General features: G+C 37.8%; 1 protein-coding gene across 1 annotated transcript; it reads right to left on the bottom strand.

The window, feature by feature from the left end:
* Positions 1–1423: 1423 nt before the first annotated feature.
* Positions 1424–12517, bottom strand: LOC139689379 (probable cytochrome P450 CYP44). Its single transcript, XM_071586459.1, has 9 exons — positions 12147–12517; positions 11850–12078; positions 11442–11632; positions 8508–8706; positions 8233–8407; positions 6433–6596; positions 6271–6349; positions 4993–5152; positions 1424–2293 (listed from the first exon to the last, which is right to left on the bottom strand). Exons 1-9 carry the CDS (start codon positions 12316–12318, stop codon positions 2136–2138), a joined length of 1527 nt encoding a protein of 508 aa, XP_071442560.1. The 5' UTR covers positions 12319–12517; the 3' UTR covers positions 1424–2135.
* Between the last annotated feature and the right edge of the window lie 11514 nt (positions 12518–24031).

Raw genomic sequence — 24031 nt, forward strand, 5'->3', positions numbered from 1 at the left:
GGTCATATATGTAGTTGTATATTTTGTAAGCTAACATATTCATTTTGCAGCCAAATGCCAATAAACCACACCAAATTCCAAAAAAAATATTTTAGACCATGAAAAATGCCCTTACCTTGTCACCGCCAACTGTTATTCCAATTAGTTTTAATTAACTCCATCATCCAAGAGTTCAGTTAAAAATGAATTACAGAATGTGATTGCCACTCATAGTATTTGTAAGGATTGCATTGCAAACAATATGGCTTCCCTATTATATGAATGATGCAAATATTTTAGATAAAATAAGATAGAGTTAAGGACTAGCAGCCTCTACTTTCATAGAAGTAATGGTCTTACAGAAAGGGTACCCAAATTTGACAGCAAACAATTGTTGAAAAGCCAAAAAGCAGGTAAAGATTTTAGGGATCTGGGGAGGGATTATTTCAATTTTTTCATTAAACATCCCAGGATGTCCCCAGCTCAAATGTTGTCACTCATCAGTTGTAAACTTATCTCCATCACAATGGGAGCATGGAGACCAAGAGTCCCTCGTGGTATACATGAAGCACAACAGGGAAAATGAGAGAAATTATAGAGCCTCCAGGAGGAAGATGAAGGGATATAATATAGATGTTTATGAGAAAGGTATGGGTCAAGTATGGGTGTGAAAAAATTAACATTGGGAACCTAGCATTATCACTGAGAAGTGGAGAAAAACAAAAATTTGTATTAGTTAAAGAACAAAAATGATGACGTTGTGAGGCATAATGACGCTTCCTTTAGTCATAACTGTTGAAATGTGTATCCAAAATGATTTCTTGCTATTGGAGCATCATATTGTACATGCCAAGAGTAATACCTAAGAGCCAGCAGGAGATTATTACTTCAACTTTAGGAGATCAAAATATTTGAAACATGAAGAACATTCCGATAGTACTCAAGTGAAAGAATATTCTACCTCCTGCATGTGGTGTACTGTCTTCCGCTAGAATTTAGTAGTGCCTCTCAACAATTGGTTGTTTTGCAATCAAAGCGAGCACCTCCATTTTGGGCATCAGTCCCAACTCTTTGCACTCCAAGGTTAGTTCATTAACTTCCCCCTTCACATGAGATTAGTGTTGACGAAGATGCCAAATTTTACTGAGTCTCATTGCCACAGAGGATAACTGGAAGTCACATGGGGAATATCTGGCATGGGTTACCATTGTAAATTATTTCAATCAGGAACAAGAAAGGGAAAAGACAATGATGCGTGGAGTGGACAAAAAATCACAGAGAGAAAAAATGGGGGTTTGCTATTGCTACAAAGGGGAAGGTCATTTGAGGAGTGCCTACAGCTATAAAAGAATCCCATAAAAGCTAACATCACTCTTGTTCAATAAAAAAACCCCACTTTTTGCATTATACATGAAAAATATTTTGCAAATAAAAATGTAAAAACTTGCAACAGTTCCACTCTTCATTTTAACACATTATTTCACATAGGCATTACTAATGAGTCATATTACCAGAACTTTTAACCTAAATATTACCTTCAAACGTGTTTAATGATATTGCCATGACTAGATTCCACATGCATTTAAGCTTTTCTTGAACACATGGCACCATATATCACTCTAACTAAGAATTTTTAACAGCAAAATTAACAGGATCAACTTAAATTGAAAATGCAGCTACGAAAACTTTTAAAAATACATCAAATTTTAATAATATTACACACCATATCATTTATGAAATATTAGCCAACAATTGCTTCACTTCCTAATTTATTCATATAGATATCCACATAACATATAGATAACTGAATATCAGCAGATAGATGAATTTCTTTCCAAATCACTCGAAACTTCTCATGCTTTCACAAAAGAGAAATACAGAAGACACAAAACTGGTCCCTGGTGTTATTATTTACTTGAAATTTGATTTAAATTCCTTCATCATAACACAAAGACAAAAAAGTAATGGAACAATTAAGGTTGCCCAGTTACAGCTATCACTATTACTCCAGGAACCCATTATTTATAATATGTATTGGTTTGCGTGACTTCCACTAGCCCGATACATCGGCTTCCATAATTGAATTACACTGTCTTAAGGCACCTACTGACCATATCAAAAAGGAAACTAAAATTAAATCATTCTATGGAAGTGATTTAAGAACGACTTTTGAAATGAATCTTCAGTGAGTCTTCTGGAAAGAGGAGTATGTTGTAATACTGCTCCAAAGGACTTTTCTTATTGCATTCAAGTTTGAAGTTGTACAGCATAAGGGCCAAAGTGACTATTAGGTCTTGCTCTGCAAATCGACGGCCTGTATTTGATAAATTATATCATAAGGCTCATATAAACTTGAATGAACATAAAATTAATGACATACCTTTTATTAGAAATAAAATGTGAATAATGACTCCAGATAGGGGCAATTCATTTATTATAAATATGCTTGATGATTTCAGTAACTTTTTGTGAAAGTCAAACTCAGTGATTGAAACAAAAACCCAGCCAATGTACTAGGAAGTAGGCAAGTAAGTTAATTGCACAAATCATAGGACATAAGGGGTGCAAAATGCCTCTTTCGGCATTACAAATTTATTTCCTAGTATCCCTAAAAATTGAAACTCTTACTCTCCTTAGAAACAGTTTGAATCAATAAATTAAAACATCCCACTATAGATGAATACAGATACCTTACCTTTGAATATCCCAAAATTATTTCCAATTAAACAACCAGTTTTTTGAGCAAAATTTCAGCACTAATATGAGCATGGGCCATCATCCCCAGCCCCTACGTTACCACCCATTGCTTCCCCTTCTCCCTTACTTCCTGCTATTGATTGTGAAAAAGCTCCCAGCCACTTAAATAACGGAAAGTAGTACCCTGAGGCATCATTACTGCTGTTAGGCCACTCCCCCTGAAGCTCAGGAGGAGTAGCCTCTTCATAAATTTAAATGAAATGATGTTCCCCATTTGCTTCACATCTACCTACCTCATCCTGTGCCTATCTTACCACTGACTTTGCAATAACATAATATTTCCTCTGCATACGCGTTACAGAGTACCATAGATATATAATGCATATATTTATAATAAATGTACTTTATTTGGGTTTTCTTTTCATACATATAGAGTCATGCATATGAATTGGCATTCCCAATGGAGTACGGTTTGATTTTGACATAAATGAAAGCTATTGCCATGGAACTCCTATTTCTGTTACAGACAACATGTTACTTTTCATTCATTGGCCATGGCTTTAAATGTGAAAGCCCTAAGAACAAAGTAAAATTGTGCATACTAAATCCATATTCCATTATTGACCTTTATGCTGCCATAGACAATAATGGCAGCATGGAAAGAAAGCTCAAATAAAGCATAATTAAATTAAAGTACTATTATAAAAAGTACTATGAGAGTAACAACCTAAAATGAATGGCCAGAATGAAGAGAGACCAATGACTGCAATGACAAGGCTCCAGCTTTAGAAGATGATGATGCCATTATTGCATTAACTTTGGTTGACAAGTGCCCATATGGGTCAATGGGAAAGGATAAACTGAGGAGTCTGATACTACCCCACCACTCCTCCCATTGTTGACGTGAGCATGCAACTTGCTAGCTATTATTAATTATAATTAAGTGGATAAATTATAAATTTTATTATATTTTAATTATTTACTTTATAAATATAAATAAATTAATTAATCTTAAGCAACATAAAATATACAATAAACTGTCAATTATCAATGCTAATGGATGCATGATGAAGTGAAGCGGATAATCAAAAAAAACACTGATATCCAAAATAAGCAGAAAATATTGTCTTAGTATACATGAAGGCTCTCCTTTTTCATTCCTTGTGGTCAATTCTAATTTTCTAGCACTGAAAGCAAATTTTACCATTTTTCAGCCATTTTTATTTGAGTGGCATTATAGTTTCACAAGAAAACTAAACTATCATCAATTGAATAACAGAACATAGTTTGGTCAGGGTGCTAAACCAATTACGTGGCCAGGAAAAAATCAATGACTGGCAAAGGATGAATATTGACAAAGGATCACCGATAAGGATTCAATTTTGTCATTCAATGCCAAATAAAATAATGCTGTGCTGATAGTTAATAACTTATTCATTGCATAGTAAAACAGGGGGACTTAAAATAGAACGTGGAATTCTCAGCAATGAGCGCTAGGGAAACAATAATGGGAAAGTACTGCGAATACAAAAATGGTTATATTAAAAAATCAAATATTATTAACAACTTTTGATCATGTGAAAGTCAAAACTTTTAGAAAGCCAGGGTATTTCAGATATACATTTAAAAAAAGTAAATTGAATTTTCCAAGAAATTATCTTTTACAGAATTAAACTGTAAGATTGTAATTTGATAAAAATTTTGAAGTGCTACGGAGAGAATAGCAAGAACAATCAAGAATTTACAGTCAATATGAATATAACAATAGTGCTATTAATGTATTCTATTGACGAGAGGGGTATAAAAAAGCTATGCATTCTCAAGCAAAGAAATATTGTATGATTTTCAATAAAGTAAAATCCTGCTCATATTATACTCAAGCAGTGAGAGCAGGGCATTATGGCTCACACAAGAAAGTGAGTCCTCAGTGGGCTGGGTTTCTTTTTTGACACTTTTAAGTTTACAACGCCTTTACTATTACTCATGATGCCAACATTTATGGAATTTCGAGTAAGGTCATATCTATTACAGCTCTGCATCCACATTACATGAGAAAATGTTTTCTGTAAACATGTACAGGCAATGAGAAGTAGAGAAAATTATATTTGATCAACTTCAACACTGGATACATAACTTGTAGTTCATCAAATTACAATCATACGAGTCATAATAACAGATCAGTTTATCTTTAATTCCATTTTTTATGGTTCTGTTTTCAATAAATAAATGTTTGAGTTCATATTATAAATTGCAAGTCAGCTAATAAATGGAGGAGAATCACAAGTATTGAGCTAACTCATAATGCAATTACATTACCAGGACAAGTTCTTGATCTAATGCCAAAGGGGATGAGGAGGTAGGGGTGAACATTGCTGCTAGATTCGCCCCTCAGCCATCTCTCCGGTAAAAACTTCTCTGGATTTTTAAAGTACTTTTCAGACATATATTGAACACTTTGATTCAAGTTACAATGAGTCTGGAAAAAATATATCACCAAATTACATTATATATTGCAACTCAAAAATCTTGATTGTCACATCTAATACAAAAAATTATGCAGCACCATGACATAAGCTGATCACATTTTGAAATCAGCACCAAATTGATTCATTTCAAGTGTACATGCTGCGCATGTATCAGTGACATCAGTTCCATCATAAACCTTTCAACCCTTGTCATACCAAGTGCTCCATTCCTTACTCCCTTTCTGACTTGGCACAGGATCTGCAATAATTTCAATTCCCTCAATAAATTCCTCTCAAACCTACACCATTCCCTCCTCCAACGAGGATGTGTACAGGTCTGCCCCCCTCCCTAGACAAAATAATTTGAAAACATGCCAACACTCCCCTTGCCTTCCGCCATCACAGACATGAACATTTTTTGGCTTGTACTAACAAATTTCCTGGCATGGCCTCTGAGATATTTTAAAAAAACCTTAATCCCATCCTCAAGAACCACAATTCCCCAACCAAATTTTTCCTCAACCCCATTATCAGATATCAACAAATTAGCCAATTCACTGTTACAAAATCCCCATCCATCTCAAAGCAAACCCATGGCCTGCAATAAGCCAAGATGTAAAACATGCCCTATTTTTAAAATCCAATTTCCATTTCTCTCCCACTAGCTTTTAAACTCTTTCCCACCCATTCCCTAGTCCTCCACCTCCAGCAATTCAGTTTATCACCTGAAGTGCCAACTATGCTCTGCCTTCTACATTGGTCAATGTACCACACCCCTTTAACTTTTGAATCAATAATCTCGGCACTTCCAGCAAACATTCTTCCCTCTCTGTGATGCTTTCAATCCTGAACCATGCCCGTCACTACAGCACTCCTTTTAACAAATGCTATGGCGCCTACCCCCGCCCTCCGACACCCCACTCAAACACTAGACAATGAAGCAGGTGTACACATGGCTCTTAGATGCTTCATTTTTCTAGGGATTAATATCTGACATTAAACACCCCACCCTCCACAATTTTTCATTTTCAAAAAGGCACTAAGCAATTTTGTTTTTCGAATATTTTGGTGGCAAGCACCCCTATAATGATAAAAGCAGCAAGTGACAGCTGAATGCATAAAAACTCACCCCAGCTGGTACTAAATATCCATTGAGAACCAAATCTTTGAGCAAAACTCGTGATATTTCAGTTCCACTGGGAAAAACACTGTAACAAAGAAATAAGTTATGATATCTCTTCTCTGTAAATCGGAAACTACCTCCTCACTGTTTTCAATGGGACTTACTCACCGAAATGTTTCCTTCAATACAGCCTTCATATATGGCATCTGATTAATCATTTCGATGGTTATCTTTCCTCCTTTATAAACAGAAGAAATTTCTTTGTAGGCCCTCTGCTGGACCTCTGGGTTAGTTGCCAAGCAATACATGCTGCATATTAGAGTTGGAGCAGTCTATGCAAAAAATTAATTATTATTGGCTGAGTTACAACCTGGAAAATAGTACATATAAATTTCCCTCACCAATGCTTATTTAAACTACGATGGCGTTTGCCTACATATGGACAAAATGTGAGCATGGCTATCAGGTCACATTCACATGGTATACGTATTTGCAGTTAACAGACAGCTCTGCACTATCAAATGCCAAATGAAAATTCATTCTTGCATGGTGTAACATGCTGTCCTTAAGTCCCTAAAATGGAATTCATTCCGCCAACTCCATGCATTTAAATGCAACAACTGCACATGGTAAAAAACACCCAGGTCACCTAGACCGGGATTCGAACCCACATCCCTTGATGCCCAGTAGGATTGCTAAAGCCAATTAAGCTAGAGGTATCCTCTTACACTCTGAAATTTTTGGGGCTTTAAAGGAACAAGTTGCTATCCTGAAATACCGTACATACTATGTCTCAGGAATTCATAGTTGGGCACGCTGCGCCACGGTCCATAATGTTGACGCCAACTTTTCTAACAGAGAGGTGCTTACCTCATACAAATTCAAAGCACTGCAGAAGATGCAACGACATTCTTCACCCACAGTTCTTTGAATTTGCCAAAGGTGAGTACCTAGTGTTTAAAGTTGGCTTCAAGTCAGTGGACTGTAGCACGATGCTTACCACTTTAAATACTTGTGACATTGCATGTATAGTATTTTGTCATGTTATCTAGTTCCTTTAGAGCCCCTAAAATTTCTGGTTATGAAAGGATGCTTCAGTAGGCCAACAGGCTAAAGCCCTTGGTCAGACATCCAGGGATCTGGGTTCGAATCCTGGTCAGACCCCCATGAAGAACTGGAGATTTATTTATTCAGTATAAGTCCGAAAACAGCGCATTCTGGCCTTTACATCTAACTATTAACAACGATAACAATGATCACATTTACAAACACCCAAGCCCTAGGTGGAGAAAAACTCACCCCGGCGGGAATCGAACCCGCGACCCTTGGAATGGCAGACGAGGACGTTACCCCGCCGCCACCGGGGTCGGCGTCGGCGTTTACTTGTTAATGACCATTTATATCCCTCACATTCTCTCCTCCTGCACCTTTCCTATTCCACCCTCGATCCTTCCCGTTTCGCACACACTGAGACGGCCATTCAAGTATTGCACCTCCCACCCCTTCCCCACTCATTAGCCTCCCCAACCCATTCACCCCTGGTCCTTCCCATTTTCCAACCATTGGCATGCACACTGTTACCCCTCCTCATTTCACCACCACCTACACTCCCCAGCTTACTTCTCCGGTCCCCACCCCTCCAATGGCTACTGCATATTTACATATACACTCCGTACTTCCCAAAATTTCACATGAGAATGTTGTCTTGCAACAAAAACATGGTCGTGAAAAATAAAAATTCTAGTGGAATGTGCCAAGTTAGTCTTTCCCTCAATTATGCATATTACATTAAGTTGAATTGAAATTGAAAATAACACAAAGTTCAATATAATAGAGAAAAACAGGTCACTATGGCATAAACATCATTGTCCCAAGGTTAATGACTAATCTGAAATGTGAAGGAAAGATGTGTATAACATGGAATTAATTCAGATTTGGAAGAAAAGTTCAGAGCAGTGTAGTACTTACTGTGGTCAGACCATCTCCAAACAAGGACAAGGCAATGATTTTGATGTCACCATATGAAAGGTCAGGCTTTGACAGAAGATATATTAAAAAGTGATTTGTTCTTTCACCTATTTTATTTTGTAACTGCAAATCTTTAATCCTTGAAATAGTTCTGTCAACATAACCACTCCCAGTCCTGAAAGTAAAATTCCCTGAATTAATAAATGTCATCAACAATCAAAAACAAAATGGTATTTAAGTCTAACCATGATAACACAAGCTTAAGAAAAACAAACCCAAAAAAGTAATCCTCTTCCTTGACCAAAGTATTCCATTTTGGGGTTGGAAAAACTTTAAAAAATGGAAGGGAAAACTTCAGCAAGGTTGACATCATAAAGATGGTCTTGTTTGCCTGCACCATGCGAGTAACTTCCTCTTCCGCCTTTCCTCCATCAAAGCCTCCCAAGCGCGACTCAAAGCAGACATACCCTGCCGCTGGAGGGATTAGGGGTACACAAGGGGATAGACGATGAACCAACTTTACACACCATTTCATAAACACAATGCTAGCCACCCAGAATATACTTCAAATTAAAAGCAAGCTCATAAAATCCTTTGTAAAGGACATCTTATCACATTTTTGGGCAATCTGATTCGAAAGATCACCTAAAAACATTAGACGACACCACTTTTTGGCCTTTTCATATGTGGGTTTTCATTATTTAACCGGAAGTATACGTGCTTATTCACACCCAACAGTCTTTTAGCACAAAGTCAGCTACCTGTAGAATTTCATACGGAATCTCCAACAAATGGAGGGAGTAGGCATGGTTTCACAAAATTACACAATATCAGGTCGGAAACACTTCTGATTCCATTTGAAGTCGACTTTGAAACTAGGACTCCATTAGAAACAGAATTACCTATGTTAGAACCACAACTCCCCGTTTAAATTTACATTTAAAATATAATTTGATACTTATAATGACTGTCAAGTTCAATTGGGAGGAAGTTATGAACGTGGAATGCTATGTGAAAGTTTTAAATGAAACAAAAAACAAGAACTACTATGATAGTAGATAAACTTCTACTGGGTTTCATGAGTAACACAGATATAAGTTAAGAAGAATATAAAATGGTAAACAATACCTAAAAAAGAAACATTGAGTGATCAATGTGAATAAAAGTAAAAACAAATTCATTCTAGGAACAAAAATTAGGAAAATAAAACAGAGAAGGAAATGGAATAATATAAAATATGCACTTGAAAATTAATATGGTAAATAATTAACTAAGGTCATAAATTCCAAGAAACTGCGGGAGAGGATGCTACAGTGACATTTAACTCAGTCATCCGCTAAATGTGCATTACACTGCTACAATTTCAGGGTGTAGGTGATACAATAATGCACTGGAAAATATTTGCTGTTGGGAGTTCCTTATTTATTATCCTTTTATTTTTAGGCTTAAAAAAACTAAAAACTAAAACCCCCTGCCCCACCAATCAGAAGTCAAGCATGAAATTATCACAAAATTCTAATCATGATGAAACAAACGAGGTGGTGCTAGGAAAGGTGAGGGGGAAGAGAGGAAATGAGACAGGAAAGATGGATGAAAAGTAAATTGATTGGCAGTGGGATGTTGAAGACTGCAATAGAGGGCAGAATGTTATGCAAGCAAGAAAGGGGCAGAAATAGGATAGGGATGTTGAATGGAGTGAAGGGAGGAAGGGAGTATACGGAGATGGACTTACAGATACATAAGATGCAGAGGGAGTTACAGAGTAGGATGCTAGGTTCTGTTTTTGTTAGGAGAGACTAGATATTAATTTAGTATTAGTGTCCATCAAAAACCTAGCTCAACCAATAGATTAGCTAAAAAAATGAGTAATACATTTCCAGCTGCATATTAAATCATACATCATAGATTCTCAGCTATTCAATGTGACCTAAATGTAGGTTTTCAAGCACAAAAAGTGTTTTCTGGGAAACAAAAAACTTTCTTTTTAGAACAATACAAGTAAAGATGCCTCCAAAGGAAATTCTAGTTTATTCCAAACAGTGATTTTCCAACTTAATATGCATACTTTAAATCATTAAACACATATTTAATTAAGAATATTTCTAAAATAAAAACAAATGCTTTCAAAATTTAATCTTTCATGCTAGTGAAAGCATCATAGTTCCATTATTCAGCCCAATACAAAGTTTTCCGAAAGATACTTTCTAAGACAAACTTTCGATTTTCTAGTGCTTCAGTTGTCAATGCCATCATATTTTGGAGAGACGGAAGTATTTGCACTGAAGAAAAGGGTATCTAAAGCATGGCATTGGGTTCTCATGGCCATTAGGTTGTGGCGAGGATTATCACATAGGGGCTAATCCATTTTTCTATGTTCACTCATACAGGGGGAACTTGAGAATTACATACCTTGGGAAAGGTTCTCCTACCATTCTGAATGAAATGACAATTTAAACCAAAAGTGATCAAATAACCACCTTCACTCATGTAACATTTAATTAATGATTTTATTTTATATAGCCAGGGTAGTCGCGGAATCGTCACTTAAAGACCACTGTGAGCTAAATTCCAAACTGGGGATGGTGCAGGGTAAAATCTGATAGTTTATCCCTAGATTTACCCAATTATCAGCGAATACTAATAACAGAACAGTATCCAAAAAGAAGGCATAAAAACATGCAAATATATCAAAAATAGTTCATGTAACCATACAATGGTTAAATGAACTATCTTAATCTAATCCAATCTAATTTATCCTGATGGAATTTGACTTATGCACACAACCAGCAAAACATACATCAATATGATTATACAACTTTTAACTTTGCGACAACATTTTATAACCTTTCCAACAGTCCTTAAAAGCCTCTAACAACTTCAACAAGCCTCTCATATTTTTGTTCCATTGCAGACATTGGCAATGAAAAAGTTTGCTTCTACCAATGCACTTTTTAATTGATAAAACATTGCATTTCTCTCATGTTAGCAAACCGTTGGACGACTGAGAACAACGCAGACTATATGACCATTAAAATTACAATGGAAAGTAATTAGCATTTTAGGGGGTTCATGAGTAACAAAGAAAACCTATGCATGCTCGTTTTTTTTCATTTTTCAATGCCCATTACCTAGCGAGGTTCAACATTTAATGGGCCGATCATAAATGCACCACGTTAAATTTTTAAAAATTATGTCTTTGAATAACTTACATTCTAAGGACCACTTTGACGCTTCTTCCCTCAAGCCCCCAAGTTCCCCGTCGCCGTTTGTTTTCTCTCGAATTCTTTTAATGAAATCTGTTGCGACTTCATTGATGTGAGGTAAATAATAGTGAACTTCAGTGGGTCGAAGCATCATTTGCTGCACTGCGCTTCTTAAACGGTACCACTCCTCCCCATTTCTGTAACAATGGAAGAAAGATTGTTTTAATTTCATACTTAAAAAGGCAAATTACTAACTGATCAATCCATAGCCATGAACATTTATAAATACATCATGTAGAGGTCAAGTTAAAAGATAAGCTATATTAATCGAAATATGAATATTGTAACTTATTATCATTGTTTTAACTACTTCTCTAACACAACATGAATACCTAAAAAAAACTTTTCACCTACAAGTTGCCCAGGCCTAGACAAATGTTCCTCTGTTTTCTATACAACATAACCGTCTCTTGCAGTGGCTCAACATGAGGTAGTTTCCCTTCTGCCTCGTATATAGTTTTGACACTCTCAGGGTCAAAAACATGTATGGTGGTTTTCGAACCAAGATCTTGTCTTACAAGTGGCCCATATTTTCTGCAGAGATCTTTTAGTGCTTCGTGGTACTTCAGTGGCTTATAAATTCCTGACAAAAACTGCTTTTAGCTCTTATATGATAGTACAAACACATTTAAAAAATTAAAAGTTCCTTACCTAATTTATACAAATACAAATTTCCCCATATTGGCAGGCGAATCGGCCCCGGTACTTCGCTGAACGGTTTCGCCTTATTGAATATAACAGAATACGTACAAAAGCTGCGGTAACATAATATTTTAGCTTTTAAATTACTTGCAAGCAGGCTTAATTCACGATCATAAGCCATTTCAGCGGAACTGATTGTTGACAATGTCAATACAATTTTTGTCAAAATGAATACCCTCGAAAGATCTTCATAACATACTGGTCGGAACAAAAGACACGCACGAGGAAGGTTTCTAAACGTTATGAATTCATTGATGATTGAAACCTTTTCATAGGCTATTACACAGAAACATTGACTGCTGTCCAAACAAGCTAGATGTAAGACTTGTGGAAGGATCAGTCATAAATCATTCAATTGAACGAGTCACTAAAGTGAGTGTGATGACTCGAGTCAGTAGCACTAGGATCAACGAGTCTCCAGAGAACGTTTGCCCGTTGGAAATCCTTGGGCCTGCTGACTCAAACGAAGAGCGGCTCTCGAAAGACCCGGATAATCGAAGGACTCGTTGACTCGAAGGAATTGAACCAGGGCACGAGGAGACTAGAGTTAAAGTTGGTGAAGCATATGCGAATGACTGACTGCTTCTATGAATGTATCAAAAGAAACGTGTCCCATTCCCAAACAAGTGCGAGTGACTAAGCTGGAATCATGTCAATCACTCCCTGAAATTTAGACTTAACTGAACTTGGCCCTCAAAGAGCTAGCCCACAACTCATTCTCAGCCGGTACACAGTATATTTCAAAAATACCAACACACATTTTTCCACGAAGTAAAAGGTAATATCTCTTAAACCAGGAGATAAAATGAACCCTGTACACTCGATAGTAATTCCTTTTAATCGCTGGCATCCGCAAACTGTGTGCTTATTACGTATAAAACGGTTCTGGGCCCTCCGAAGATCACTAAACTGAATATTACTCAGTACTCCACAGTACTCCCTGAATTTGCATGTTAAGGGTCACCCCGTGCTCATACCTTTGTTTAGGATCCAGGACCAGGTATTCTTGACGGCGACACTGATCTGAACTTAGCCCATTATCTCCAGAAAAACCACATTTTGTCCCTGAACATCGCACAGTATTGCTTTTATGAAATATATATTTCTTCATCAATCAGTTTGAGCTTACAGTTTGATTAGTTTGGGTCTCCCTCAATACTCCATGGTCGTCTGTCCTGAGACACGCATTCTGATACGGGAAGGATTAATTGTACAACTACGGAGTGAATAAAATTTGAGATAAGCGAAACTATTTTATGAAATAATGATCTTGCTGCCTACACCCAATCTTTGAGGTAGGCCTTACACTGAAGGAGTCACCCAACGTCTCCATCCCGAGCACTATTGGTCTCTCATTCTGAAATGAAGGAAACAACTTCTGAAGTACCTTCAATTTAGAAAGTTTAACATTTTGATGACATAAAAGAAAATGGAATTTGTATCACCGGGACCCATTTTTATGATTGGATAGATATGTGTGAAAAGAAGAAATGCGCAGGTCACAGACACTTGCCATGGAAATCATTATAGCAACTGAAGAAAAATGTTCACATCTCTTTGAAAGTTGATGACCGTACATAGAAAAATGACGTAACGCGATTCCTCATTCGGGGGAGGATTCATGGGTGAACAATCCCTATTGAATGGAATGACGGATGAAAAGGAATTGGGAAGCGAAGGGATAACGGGTGAGTATCAGAAAGAACTTCTAATTTTGTAGCAATGAACAATAAATCCCTAAATAATGGCGCATTACCCTACGACTGAAAAGTAGCAAACCTCACGCCCATATTTAAACACTAAGCTATGAGTGAGAGAGGTTATGGCTTTGAGACTTCTTGCCATATCGCAAACAAAAAGTAGACATCAATGGATTGCGCTCAACGGAGGTGCATGACACTTCAGGTGTCTCTAAGGAAGTCTAATTGATCGCTCCTATTCTTAATTGAACGATTCAACATCGCCCTAGCATCTGATATTACCGATCCAGGAAAACGACGAAAGGTTGAGGCACAGGTTCCTATAATTTGTCTTGAAGTGAACGAAGCTTTTCGATCAGAACCAAAAACCATGGGAGGAGGCAGTGTTCCCAAACGATACGGGAGAACCGAAGTCGATGGTGTACAGAATAAGAGCGAAGATACATCAAGTACTCCAAAGGTTGGTGGTGGTGATGGCGGGAGCGTGGAATTAGATGGCGAGAAACCGGTATGCTACACGGATCACAAGGACTGTAAAGTGTATCATTATAGGACCACGGACTGCATCAAAGGTCCCTGTCTAAGGGTGATAAAATTTCTGCTCAACATTGAAGATGAAATGCTTGTATACTAAAAAAGTCTGTACATGTTCAGCAATAAATGTGATTACATACCAATTGTATCGTCCTCATTCCCTCATCCAAATATAAGAAATAAAGTTTGAAATAAAAAAATCTGAATATATCCTTTTCACAATTTATTATGTATTATTATTAGGTATTCTACCGGTTAATGGGATGACTTTGTAACAGTGCAACCCCCAAAAAGCTCACAGGCCTTGTACTTATGGGAAGGATGGATCGAATAGTTCGCCTCTCCGCCTTCACGACGGTTCGTCCCCTGACACAACCCTTGCATGCGGAGTGTCCTTCCCCGGTATAGTAAATCCTCACTTCTACGGAAAGCATGATGTCGAATGGCAAGTCTCTCCCAGTAAGTCGTATTAATATAAGGCTAACTTCTGATAGAAACATAGAGGAAGCAGTGAAATAAACACCTACCGAAACAGGGAATGCTATTTCCTGGAAGCGGTAGCGGTGAAATTAACACGTACCGAAACAGGAAATTCTATTTCCTGTAAGTGTTAGTGGTGAAATAAATACAAACCGTTGTGGAAATGCTATTTCCTGGAAGTGGTGGCGGTTAAATAAACACGTACTGAAACAGCAAATGCTATTTCCTGGAAGTGGTAGTGGTGAAATAACCACGCATCAAAACAGGAAATGCTATTTCCTGGAAGTGGCAGCGGTGAAATAAATACGTACTGGAAAAGGAAATGCTACTTCCTGGAAGTGGTAGCGGTTAAATAAATACGTACCGGAAGAGGAAATGCTACTTCCTGGAAGTGGTAGCGGTTAAATTAACACAAACCGAAACAGCAAATGCTATTTCCTGGAAGTGGTAGTGGTGAAATAAACATGTTCCAAAACAGGAAATACTATTTCCTGGAAGTGGTAGCGGTGAAATAAATACGTACCGAAACAGGAAATGCTACTTCCTGAAAGTAACCGTAGGAGAAAAAACAGGAAACGCAATTTCCTCGTCTGAAAAAAACAGGAAAGCCCATCCCATTTCCTGGAAAAAAAACGAAAAACAGGAAACACTATTTCCTCGTCTGAAAAAACAGGAAATGCTAGTTCCTTGAAGTATACGTCAAAGAAAAAACCGAAAACGCCATTTCCTCGTCCGAAAAATAACAGGAGGTTTTAAAGAGGGGGGAGGGGGATTTCGCGTATACATAATCGTCGGTGGAGAATGTTTAGCACATTACCACAGGAACGTGCTGAACTGACGACGCACTCTCTGGTTTGTCTACCGCCATCGCAATTGAAACCGTAAGTATGTTCCCTTTTAATTAATTATAATCCTTTATACTAACCCATTCATCTTATTATTGGAAACTTGTCTTTTTCCTTTTCTTAAAGACACCAAATATTAAGAAATCGATGCTGCACCAGGAAAAGACGTGCGAACATCATAAACGGGACGGTTTACGTTCGTGGAGATCAGATCGGAGAGGGAGGACCCACTATCCTGGAGGTGGAGTCTAAAGTTCACAACCGCCTGAAAACCTACTAGGTGAGTGGTGGGGAAAGCCGTACAGACTTAGTTACTTTTTTGGGTAGGATAAAAAACGCGCAGAATGAAAAAATCCATGATAGTTTGGAAAACACAGCCGTAAAAATCAATATTTTGGTAAAGGCTGAATTTCAAAAAGGAACGGTTGAATTGGAGGAACAGGATAGGTGTTTTAAGACGAAAAGCGAGCGGATAATGTGGATGAGACTTTGGACGTATTATTTGCTAAAATTTTGAAGGAAAAATCTGAGAGCTCTGCAAAAGGATCGGGCTGGTCCCTTAGAGAAATTTTATGATTGGAACTGAGGATCAATCGCTATCGACCACTTAGAGGATCGTCCTATATAGAGCTACCAACTGAAATCGCGCGAACGCACAGCGTGATAAATGTACGAAAAAACGATGATTTCTGTTTTAAATACGCCATTTGGGCGAGAAACATCGAGATATATCCACATCGAGTTTCTAAATACGATATCATAAACGTTTCGTACCGGTTACGATTGGGGTTCTTTCAGTTACCCGGTGGAAATTTCCAAAATTGAAACATTTGAGCGTAAAAATAATATCTCTAATAATGTTTTTGGTTTAGATGAAAAGAATAACGAGTACTCTATCAAAATTGTCAATAAGAAGCTCAAGGATCACCGTGAACTTCTCTACCTAGTTGAAGGAAAGAAGTCACATTACTGTTGCATCAAAAACTTAAATAAATTGGTAACTAGTCAGAGGAGTAAACATAAATCCAAATTATATTTTTATTAAAATTAAAATAATAAATTATAAGCAGGGCTGCTAGAGATTCGCAAACCAAGGTTATTGTTCCCGAAGGTAATGACGTTTATTTGAAAGTCAAAAATCTTTCACACACAGTTCGACTTCCATAAGTTGCATATGCAGACTTTGAGTGCATAATACCCAAAATCGCAGGTTGTTGTCCTAAGGACGAGCATTCGTACACTGAAGCACGTCAGCAGCACGAAGTGATGTCTTTCTGCCTTCTTTTGGTGGCAAGATCAGGAGAGGTATTCCAGCCTATTTTATACAGGGGTAGAAATGCAGTACTAGTTTTCCTCAAAAAACTTAAAGAAATGTAACTTTTTGTGCGAGGTCTGTATAAAAACACTAAACCGATGCATGCATTGACTGATGAGAAAATTTTCGCATTCAACCAAGCCTCTCTTGGTCACATCTGCGGCTTTGAGTTCGGTGAGGATCGTGTGAGGGACCACGATCACCTTTCAGGGAGCTGCTCACACGCTATCCAATCTTAATTACAAAGTCCCCTACTTTCTTCCGGTCTTTATTCACAATCTATTAAACTATGACGCTCACATCATTACCCCACACTTAGGATCTGATGACACGAGGATCACTTGCATCCCGAACAACGAGGAAAAGTATATTTCCTTCTCAAAATATGTATATTCCTACTTTTCTTACCGCTTCGTGAACAGCTTTAGATTTATATCAACTTCTCTTCCTAAATTGGTAGACACTCTCCCTAAGGAAGCATTCAATAAGCATCCCACATTTTTGGAGATAAAGTTCATCTTGTCACGCGTAAGGGTGTTTTTCCATTTGAATACGTAAATTCTTGGGAAAAATTGAATGATATTAGTCTACCTTCCATTGAAAATGCTTTAGTACGCTGAGGGGAGATACCATTACAAGAGAGGATTATGAATTTGCTAACAAAGTATGGGTCGAATTCGATTGTAACACTTAGGGTCAATATTCAGATCTTTCAATGAAATTAAGAATACAAAGTAACTTTCCACTGTCCTTTATTAGCGTACAACCGGACGTACGCAAATGTATGCAAAACAAAAGTGGTGTGTATAAGTTAACTTGTGGGGATTGTGGTGCTATATATATAGGTCAAACGGGGAGGTCATAAAAGACACGGGCGGAGGAATATAAACGCTGTTTTAGAACTTGTGACCTCAAACAACAACACTTCGCTAAACATCTATGGAAAGAAAACCATGGGAGTGATTTCAACCCAGAACTGTTACACAAGAGTGAAAAAGGAATGAGGATGGACAAGTGGGAAGAACTTGAAATCAGATAGAACTTGAAAACGGGTCATGTGGTTAATGATTTATTGTTTGAATGCCTCTCCCCAATCCTGGAAGTACCCCTTTCCCTCAAAGATAGACCCGAAAAACCCCCCTATCCCACCCCGCCCCACCCCACTCTAAACACCCCCACCAAACACCTGTCCTGACACTTAACACCCCTCTTCCCCCTTCCCATCAACGCCAATCGCAACTCCATTTTCTTTCACCTCCTTCTCTCCCCCCTCTCTCACCCACCTCTCCTCTCCTTCATGATTGGTATATAAGTGAACTGTGACTGATGATGCTTGAGTGTTGAAACCGGTTGTACGCTAATAAAGGACAGTGGAAAATTACTTTGTATTCTTAATTTCATCAAAATGAATTTCCACAAGGTTGAGCCAGGAACAATCGAATATTCAGATATTTATTTATAATCGGACGTACTTCTTTTAGCCGACAGTTCATGCTTGCTTACTTATGGTTTAGACCCTGCTTTGACCTTAACCATACCAGGACTTTCCCTCGACGCTATGCTTAAGCACAGGGCAAATACGCTCGAACTTTTGACCGACTGTGATATGATCCACATGTTTGAAATGGGTATTCGCGGAGGAATCAGTCAATGTGTGAAGCCATATGTGGAGGCTAACAACACGTACATGGAAGGCCATGACTCGAAAAAAGAGTCTATTTATTTAGCATACGTAGATAAAAATAATTTGTATGGTTTTGAATTATCACAATGTCTCCCGACGGGAGGATTCAAATGGATAGAGCATGTTCATGTGATGACGATCCCAGACGATTCACCTAAGGGTTACATTTGTGAAGTGGATTTAGAATGCCCGATGAAGCTGCACTATTTTCACTCAGACTTACCTTTCTGCAGCGAAAAAAAGTCCCTTCATGGAGGAGACATTCTAAATTATTGACTACTCTGGATGATAGGGAGCGTTCCGTCATCCATTACAGAGCACTAAAATAAGCCATAGCAGCAGGTCTCAAATTGAAAAAGATCCATAGAATAATCGAGTTTGATCAGTCTCCATGGATGAAGTCATAATTCGACCTCAATTCGTAGAAACGGAAATTAGCAAAGTTCTATTTTGATCGGGAAATGTATAAGCTAATAAACAGTGCTGTCTTTGGTAAGACTCTGGAGAATGTACGTAATAGAATCAATATCGAACTCATCAATTGCGAAAATAGATTAAATAAAAAGATTGTAGATCCTTATTTCTCGAACTATTTTCGCAGAGATACTCGTTGCTGTTCACAGCAGACAGTTCTATCAAAACAACAAGCCTTTGTACATTGATCAAGCGTTTTAGACATTTCAAATATTTTAATGTATGACTTCTTCTATGGACATAAAAAGAAGGTTATAACATTCCTGTATATGGATACGGATAGCTTCATTCTGAAAATGCGTGAAGATTTCTTTGAGGATGTAAAAAAGAACAGCTCCTTATATGATACCACAAATTATCCAACTAACCACCCTTGCCATTCGGAAACTAATGCTATAGTAATAGGTAAGATAAAAGATTAATGTGGAGGAAAAATCATGACCCAATTTATAGGATTGCGAAGCAAGCTTTACTCCTGCCACGTGCAAGGTGGAGGTGTAGGTAAACGCGCAAAAGGTGTGACAAAAGTCACGATTGATAAAACGATAGCATTTGATGACTATGTTACCAGTTTGCGTGAAAAACTCTCACCTTTAGGAATATGACTCTAATTCGATCACAGAATCATCAGTTGCGCACGATGGAGATGAATAGAATTGCTTTGAGCTCAAAGGATGACAAACGTTACATCTGTGAAAATGGAATAAACACCTTAGCGTGGGGTCATTACAAACTGAGGAAAAGAATGCATGATGAAGAATTTTCCTCTATGAGAAAAATAAGTTATTTGAAATCCTAGAAAATTAGCCAGTTGAAATTTATTTTTTTTGCGGCTTGAGCACTAAAGAGAGGTAGGTTGTCGATACTCTTTGCTACGACTTTGTTTTTCACCTCAATCAGGGGTGATGAAGACTTATGTATGGCTAATTTTTTAAAACAATATGGCTACCTTTACAAAAGCGATAATGAAATTGCAATATATCAGATAATAGGTTTAGAATATCACTCAGGCAATTCCAGCAATATTATAAATTGAAAGCGAATGGGATTTTGAATGAGAAAACATTGAATTTCACGAAAATTCCAAGATGTGTTGTGCAGGATGATACCAGTTTTGCCGTTTATCACCACCAGTGGGATGAACAGCAAATTGCCTGACACTATCCAATGGCGAGTGATGTACATGTGCAGTTGGTCGAAGCAGCCTTAAATGCGTGGAGCGAGCACACTAATTTAGTATTCAGACAGGATATTAATAATCCGGATATAATAATGATTAATACTCGGGACAAGCATAGGTATTATGCTATATCTGGTGTATGTCCTTCTCCTCTAGGTGGACCGGGAGAGGTCCTAGCTCATGCAGAGTTCCCAGCTCCTGAAAATCATCCCTTAGAGATTCATATCGATATAAAGGAAGATTGGTATTTGAGTTAAGATGAGAACCACTCACATAAATTATCGAATTTATTCAGGGATATACTTCACGAGATTGGACATACTCTCGGCATATCACATTCAAGAGATAGTCGAGCTGTCATGTTTTCACTTTACTCACACGATGGTCAATTTGCGTTGCCAGAAGATTATATTCTCGCCTTACAATGCTAATATGGTATACCTGAGAAATCTTCACAGAAAAATAGAGAGAATAAAGGGGAAGAGGAAGAGGAAGAAGTAGGGGACCCGCAGAAAAAGCACTTGATTTCTCCGTGCAACAAAAAATATTTTATTAATTTTCTCATTGTTGAGCTGGTTTTTTTTATTTAGCGGGAAATTATTTCGGATGATCGATTTAAAGAATAGCAGTACGTCATCATTAAAATCGAGGCTTATCACGGATTGGATCCCTTTCTCCCCATGGAACTTGAAAACAAATGATGCGATTTATCGCAGACCTGGAGAAATCGCAATTTTTATAGGGAATCGAATATATATGATCAATTATTGAAGTTTGGCACCCATCCGAGGATATCCTAAGAGGATCAAGGAAGTTCGTCTCCCTCGCAATGCAATTATTCAGTCAGCAATAAACACGTAATAGAACTTACATTTTTTACGGTGACGTTTTCGTTGTTGAGATGGATGAATGCAGGTTCGAGCCGAAGGAACATAAATATCCAAGTACCAAGTTTCCTCCCATTCCCGCGAATATTAATGCAGCTTACAGATACACAAACTTTGTCAAAGGGGAAAATTATTATGAATACAGTGAATCCAATAACACTTTATTAAGAGCTGGTCCGATGAGTCTATCGCTCTTCGGAATTCATTGCTCGAATGCATCCATTCTATCGAATGTAGCAGATGAATTAAAAGGAGGAACTTCCAGGCAGGATAATATGTAAGATACGTATAAACTCAGCTGAAAGTTGGCTACATATTTAATTATGCCTGCCCCATTGATGTGGAAACACCCATTCACTTGCATTTGTTCTGGACCCTCCTGTTGCGGAAACACGACTTTATTTTTAAGATTCCTACAGAATATAAACGATTTAATCGATGGGAAAGTTAATAGTCCTGTGGTGTTGCAGTCCAAATAGTAGACCGAATGCGGAACTGGAAGGAGTAGTTTCAATATTAGGTTTCAACTTGCGAAATTCCACGCAAGATACCCACTCGCTATGTGATAGATGATTTAATGCATGACTATTATAACAAAGATGTCAGTGAGCTATTCACGCAAGGATCGCACCATTCTAACATCTCCGTAATACTTATAACACGAAACATTCTCTACCAGAGCCCTCGATCTGGAAACATTTCCCTAAACTTAAAATATATAAGTTTATAATATATGAGTTTTCAGAAATCCTCGAGATCGATCACAGTTCCGATACCTAGCGACACAGGTCTGCTCAGGAAATTCTGGTGAACCTCTGAGGGTTTATAAGGAGGTGACATCAAAGCCTTTCACTCATTTCGTTTTCGACTAATCGCAAGAGACGGACGACAGATTAAGATTTAGAACTAACATAATTCCAGGGGAAACGTTGGATTTCACACCATCAGATACAGGAAACTATGAGAAAATTGAAACGCAACAGGCTTCTCATCGGGTTGTTAAAGACTGCAGGTCCAAAAGTGCGAAGATCGATCATTAAATCTGCAAGCGCGGATGGAATAAACGCAATTGGAAAGTGTTGTCTTAATACTTTGAACGGGAACCATTAAATTTGCCCTTCTGTGAAGAGCAAGTTTTATCGCTGTAAAAATACGCTGAGAACTTTGAGTTGTCCCAAAGTATCAATAAAGAAAAAACGTAAAATATTGAAGCAAAAGGGAGGGTTTCTACCGGTACTTTAGGATCTCTTTTGAGCGGTTGGCTCGGTAGCCTGATAAGATGACCCTCAAACGAAAGTTACGAATCGATCCTCAGACCTTGAAAAAGGAAAGAATGATGCGAGACGTTGGCAGTTTAGAAGAGAAAATGAAGAACGTTTTCTAACTAAAAAATGAGTGATTCTAACAAATGGTATCACTACCGTAGGTTATAAGATGCATATTTAAATACCGTTAATGACGTGATCGAGCCCATTCCAGTATCGTACCAGCTGGAATGAGAAGAAGAAAGGAAGAGAGAGGGGAATAAGTTAAAAACAGATGGTAGAGCCTTTTTGAGCAAAGGACGAAATATTGAGAAATCATGGTCAACAGCTCCAAAACGAAGGGTAGAAAACATGGAGTTAGTCTTGGAAGACTTCGCAGAAGAAATCAAGGCAAGCGAGACAGCATCTCCCGCCAGATCAAGCAGAAAAAAACAACGCCAATCAAACCAACTCAAGCTCTCAAAGATCGCTTAAGGAACGTAAGACCTGCAGGGTACGTTGAGTGGAAAACTCTAAATTAAGTTCTACATATTTTAACCCGGGGAATCCCTATACCTTTTCTACTGTCGACCAACTATGGAAGGGAGTCGAAAAGAAAATCAGCATAAGGCCCGTCAGCGAATGGCTGCAAGTTCAGGAAACGTAAATGTTACATAGGCCTACGCGGAATAAATTTCCTAGTAATAGCTTTACTCCTACATATATAGATGAAACCTGGCAATGTGATCTTAACGACATGCGAAAGTTAAAAATGTACAATGAGGGGTATTCTCATCTCCTCACCGTCATTGACGTGTTTTCCAAATATGCATTGGCTGTTCCACTCAAGAACAAGTCCGCCAAGAACGTTATCAACGCATTTCGAGTAATTTTAAGCAAAGGAAACCTTTGAAAATTCAAAGCGATAAGATCACTGAATTTTCAAAAGAAAAGTTTTAACGCTTCCTTTGTTATCATGGGATTAAGTTTTTTACCACCAATAATCTCTACGTAAATGCCGCTGCAGTAGAACGTTTCAATCGCACCCTTAAGGGACGTATGTATAAATTTTTCACACAATTTAATACCTTGAATTATGCAAGCCTACCACAATTGTTGCAAGGATAAAACGACCGTATACATTCCAGCAAGGGTGTGACTCCATAAGAAATAAGTGAAAGAAACGCCTTCATGCTCGCGTGTCGTTTAACCTCGAAATATTTTTTTATAAAACAAGTTTTTCATTGGACATTCCGTTCGAATATCAAAGGAAAGATTTCCTTTCGCAAACGGATACACGCAAAATATTACCATAGATGTTTTTAGAATTTGAAAAGTAGATAATACGCCAATTCCCACATACCGTTTACAGGATCTCAACGGAGAACGCATTGAAGGCTCGTTTTACGGAGAAGAGCTCGTTAAAACTTCGGCTGTGGTGAAAACACAATTTCATATTGAGAATATTTTAAAACGCATAGGAAAAGCCAG

This window comes from Hetaerina americana, unplaced genomic scaffold (genome assembly GCF_022747635.1).
Source record: "Hetaerina americana unplaced genomic scaffold, ioHetAmer1.1.p SCAF_23, whole genome shotgun sequence".
In the NCBI taxonomy this organism is placed as follows: Eukaryota; Metazoa; Arthropoda; class Insecta; order Odonata; family Calopterygidae; genus Hetaerina; species Hetaerina americana.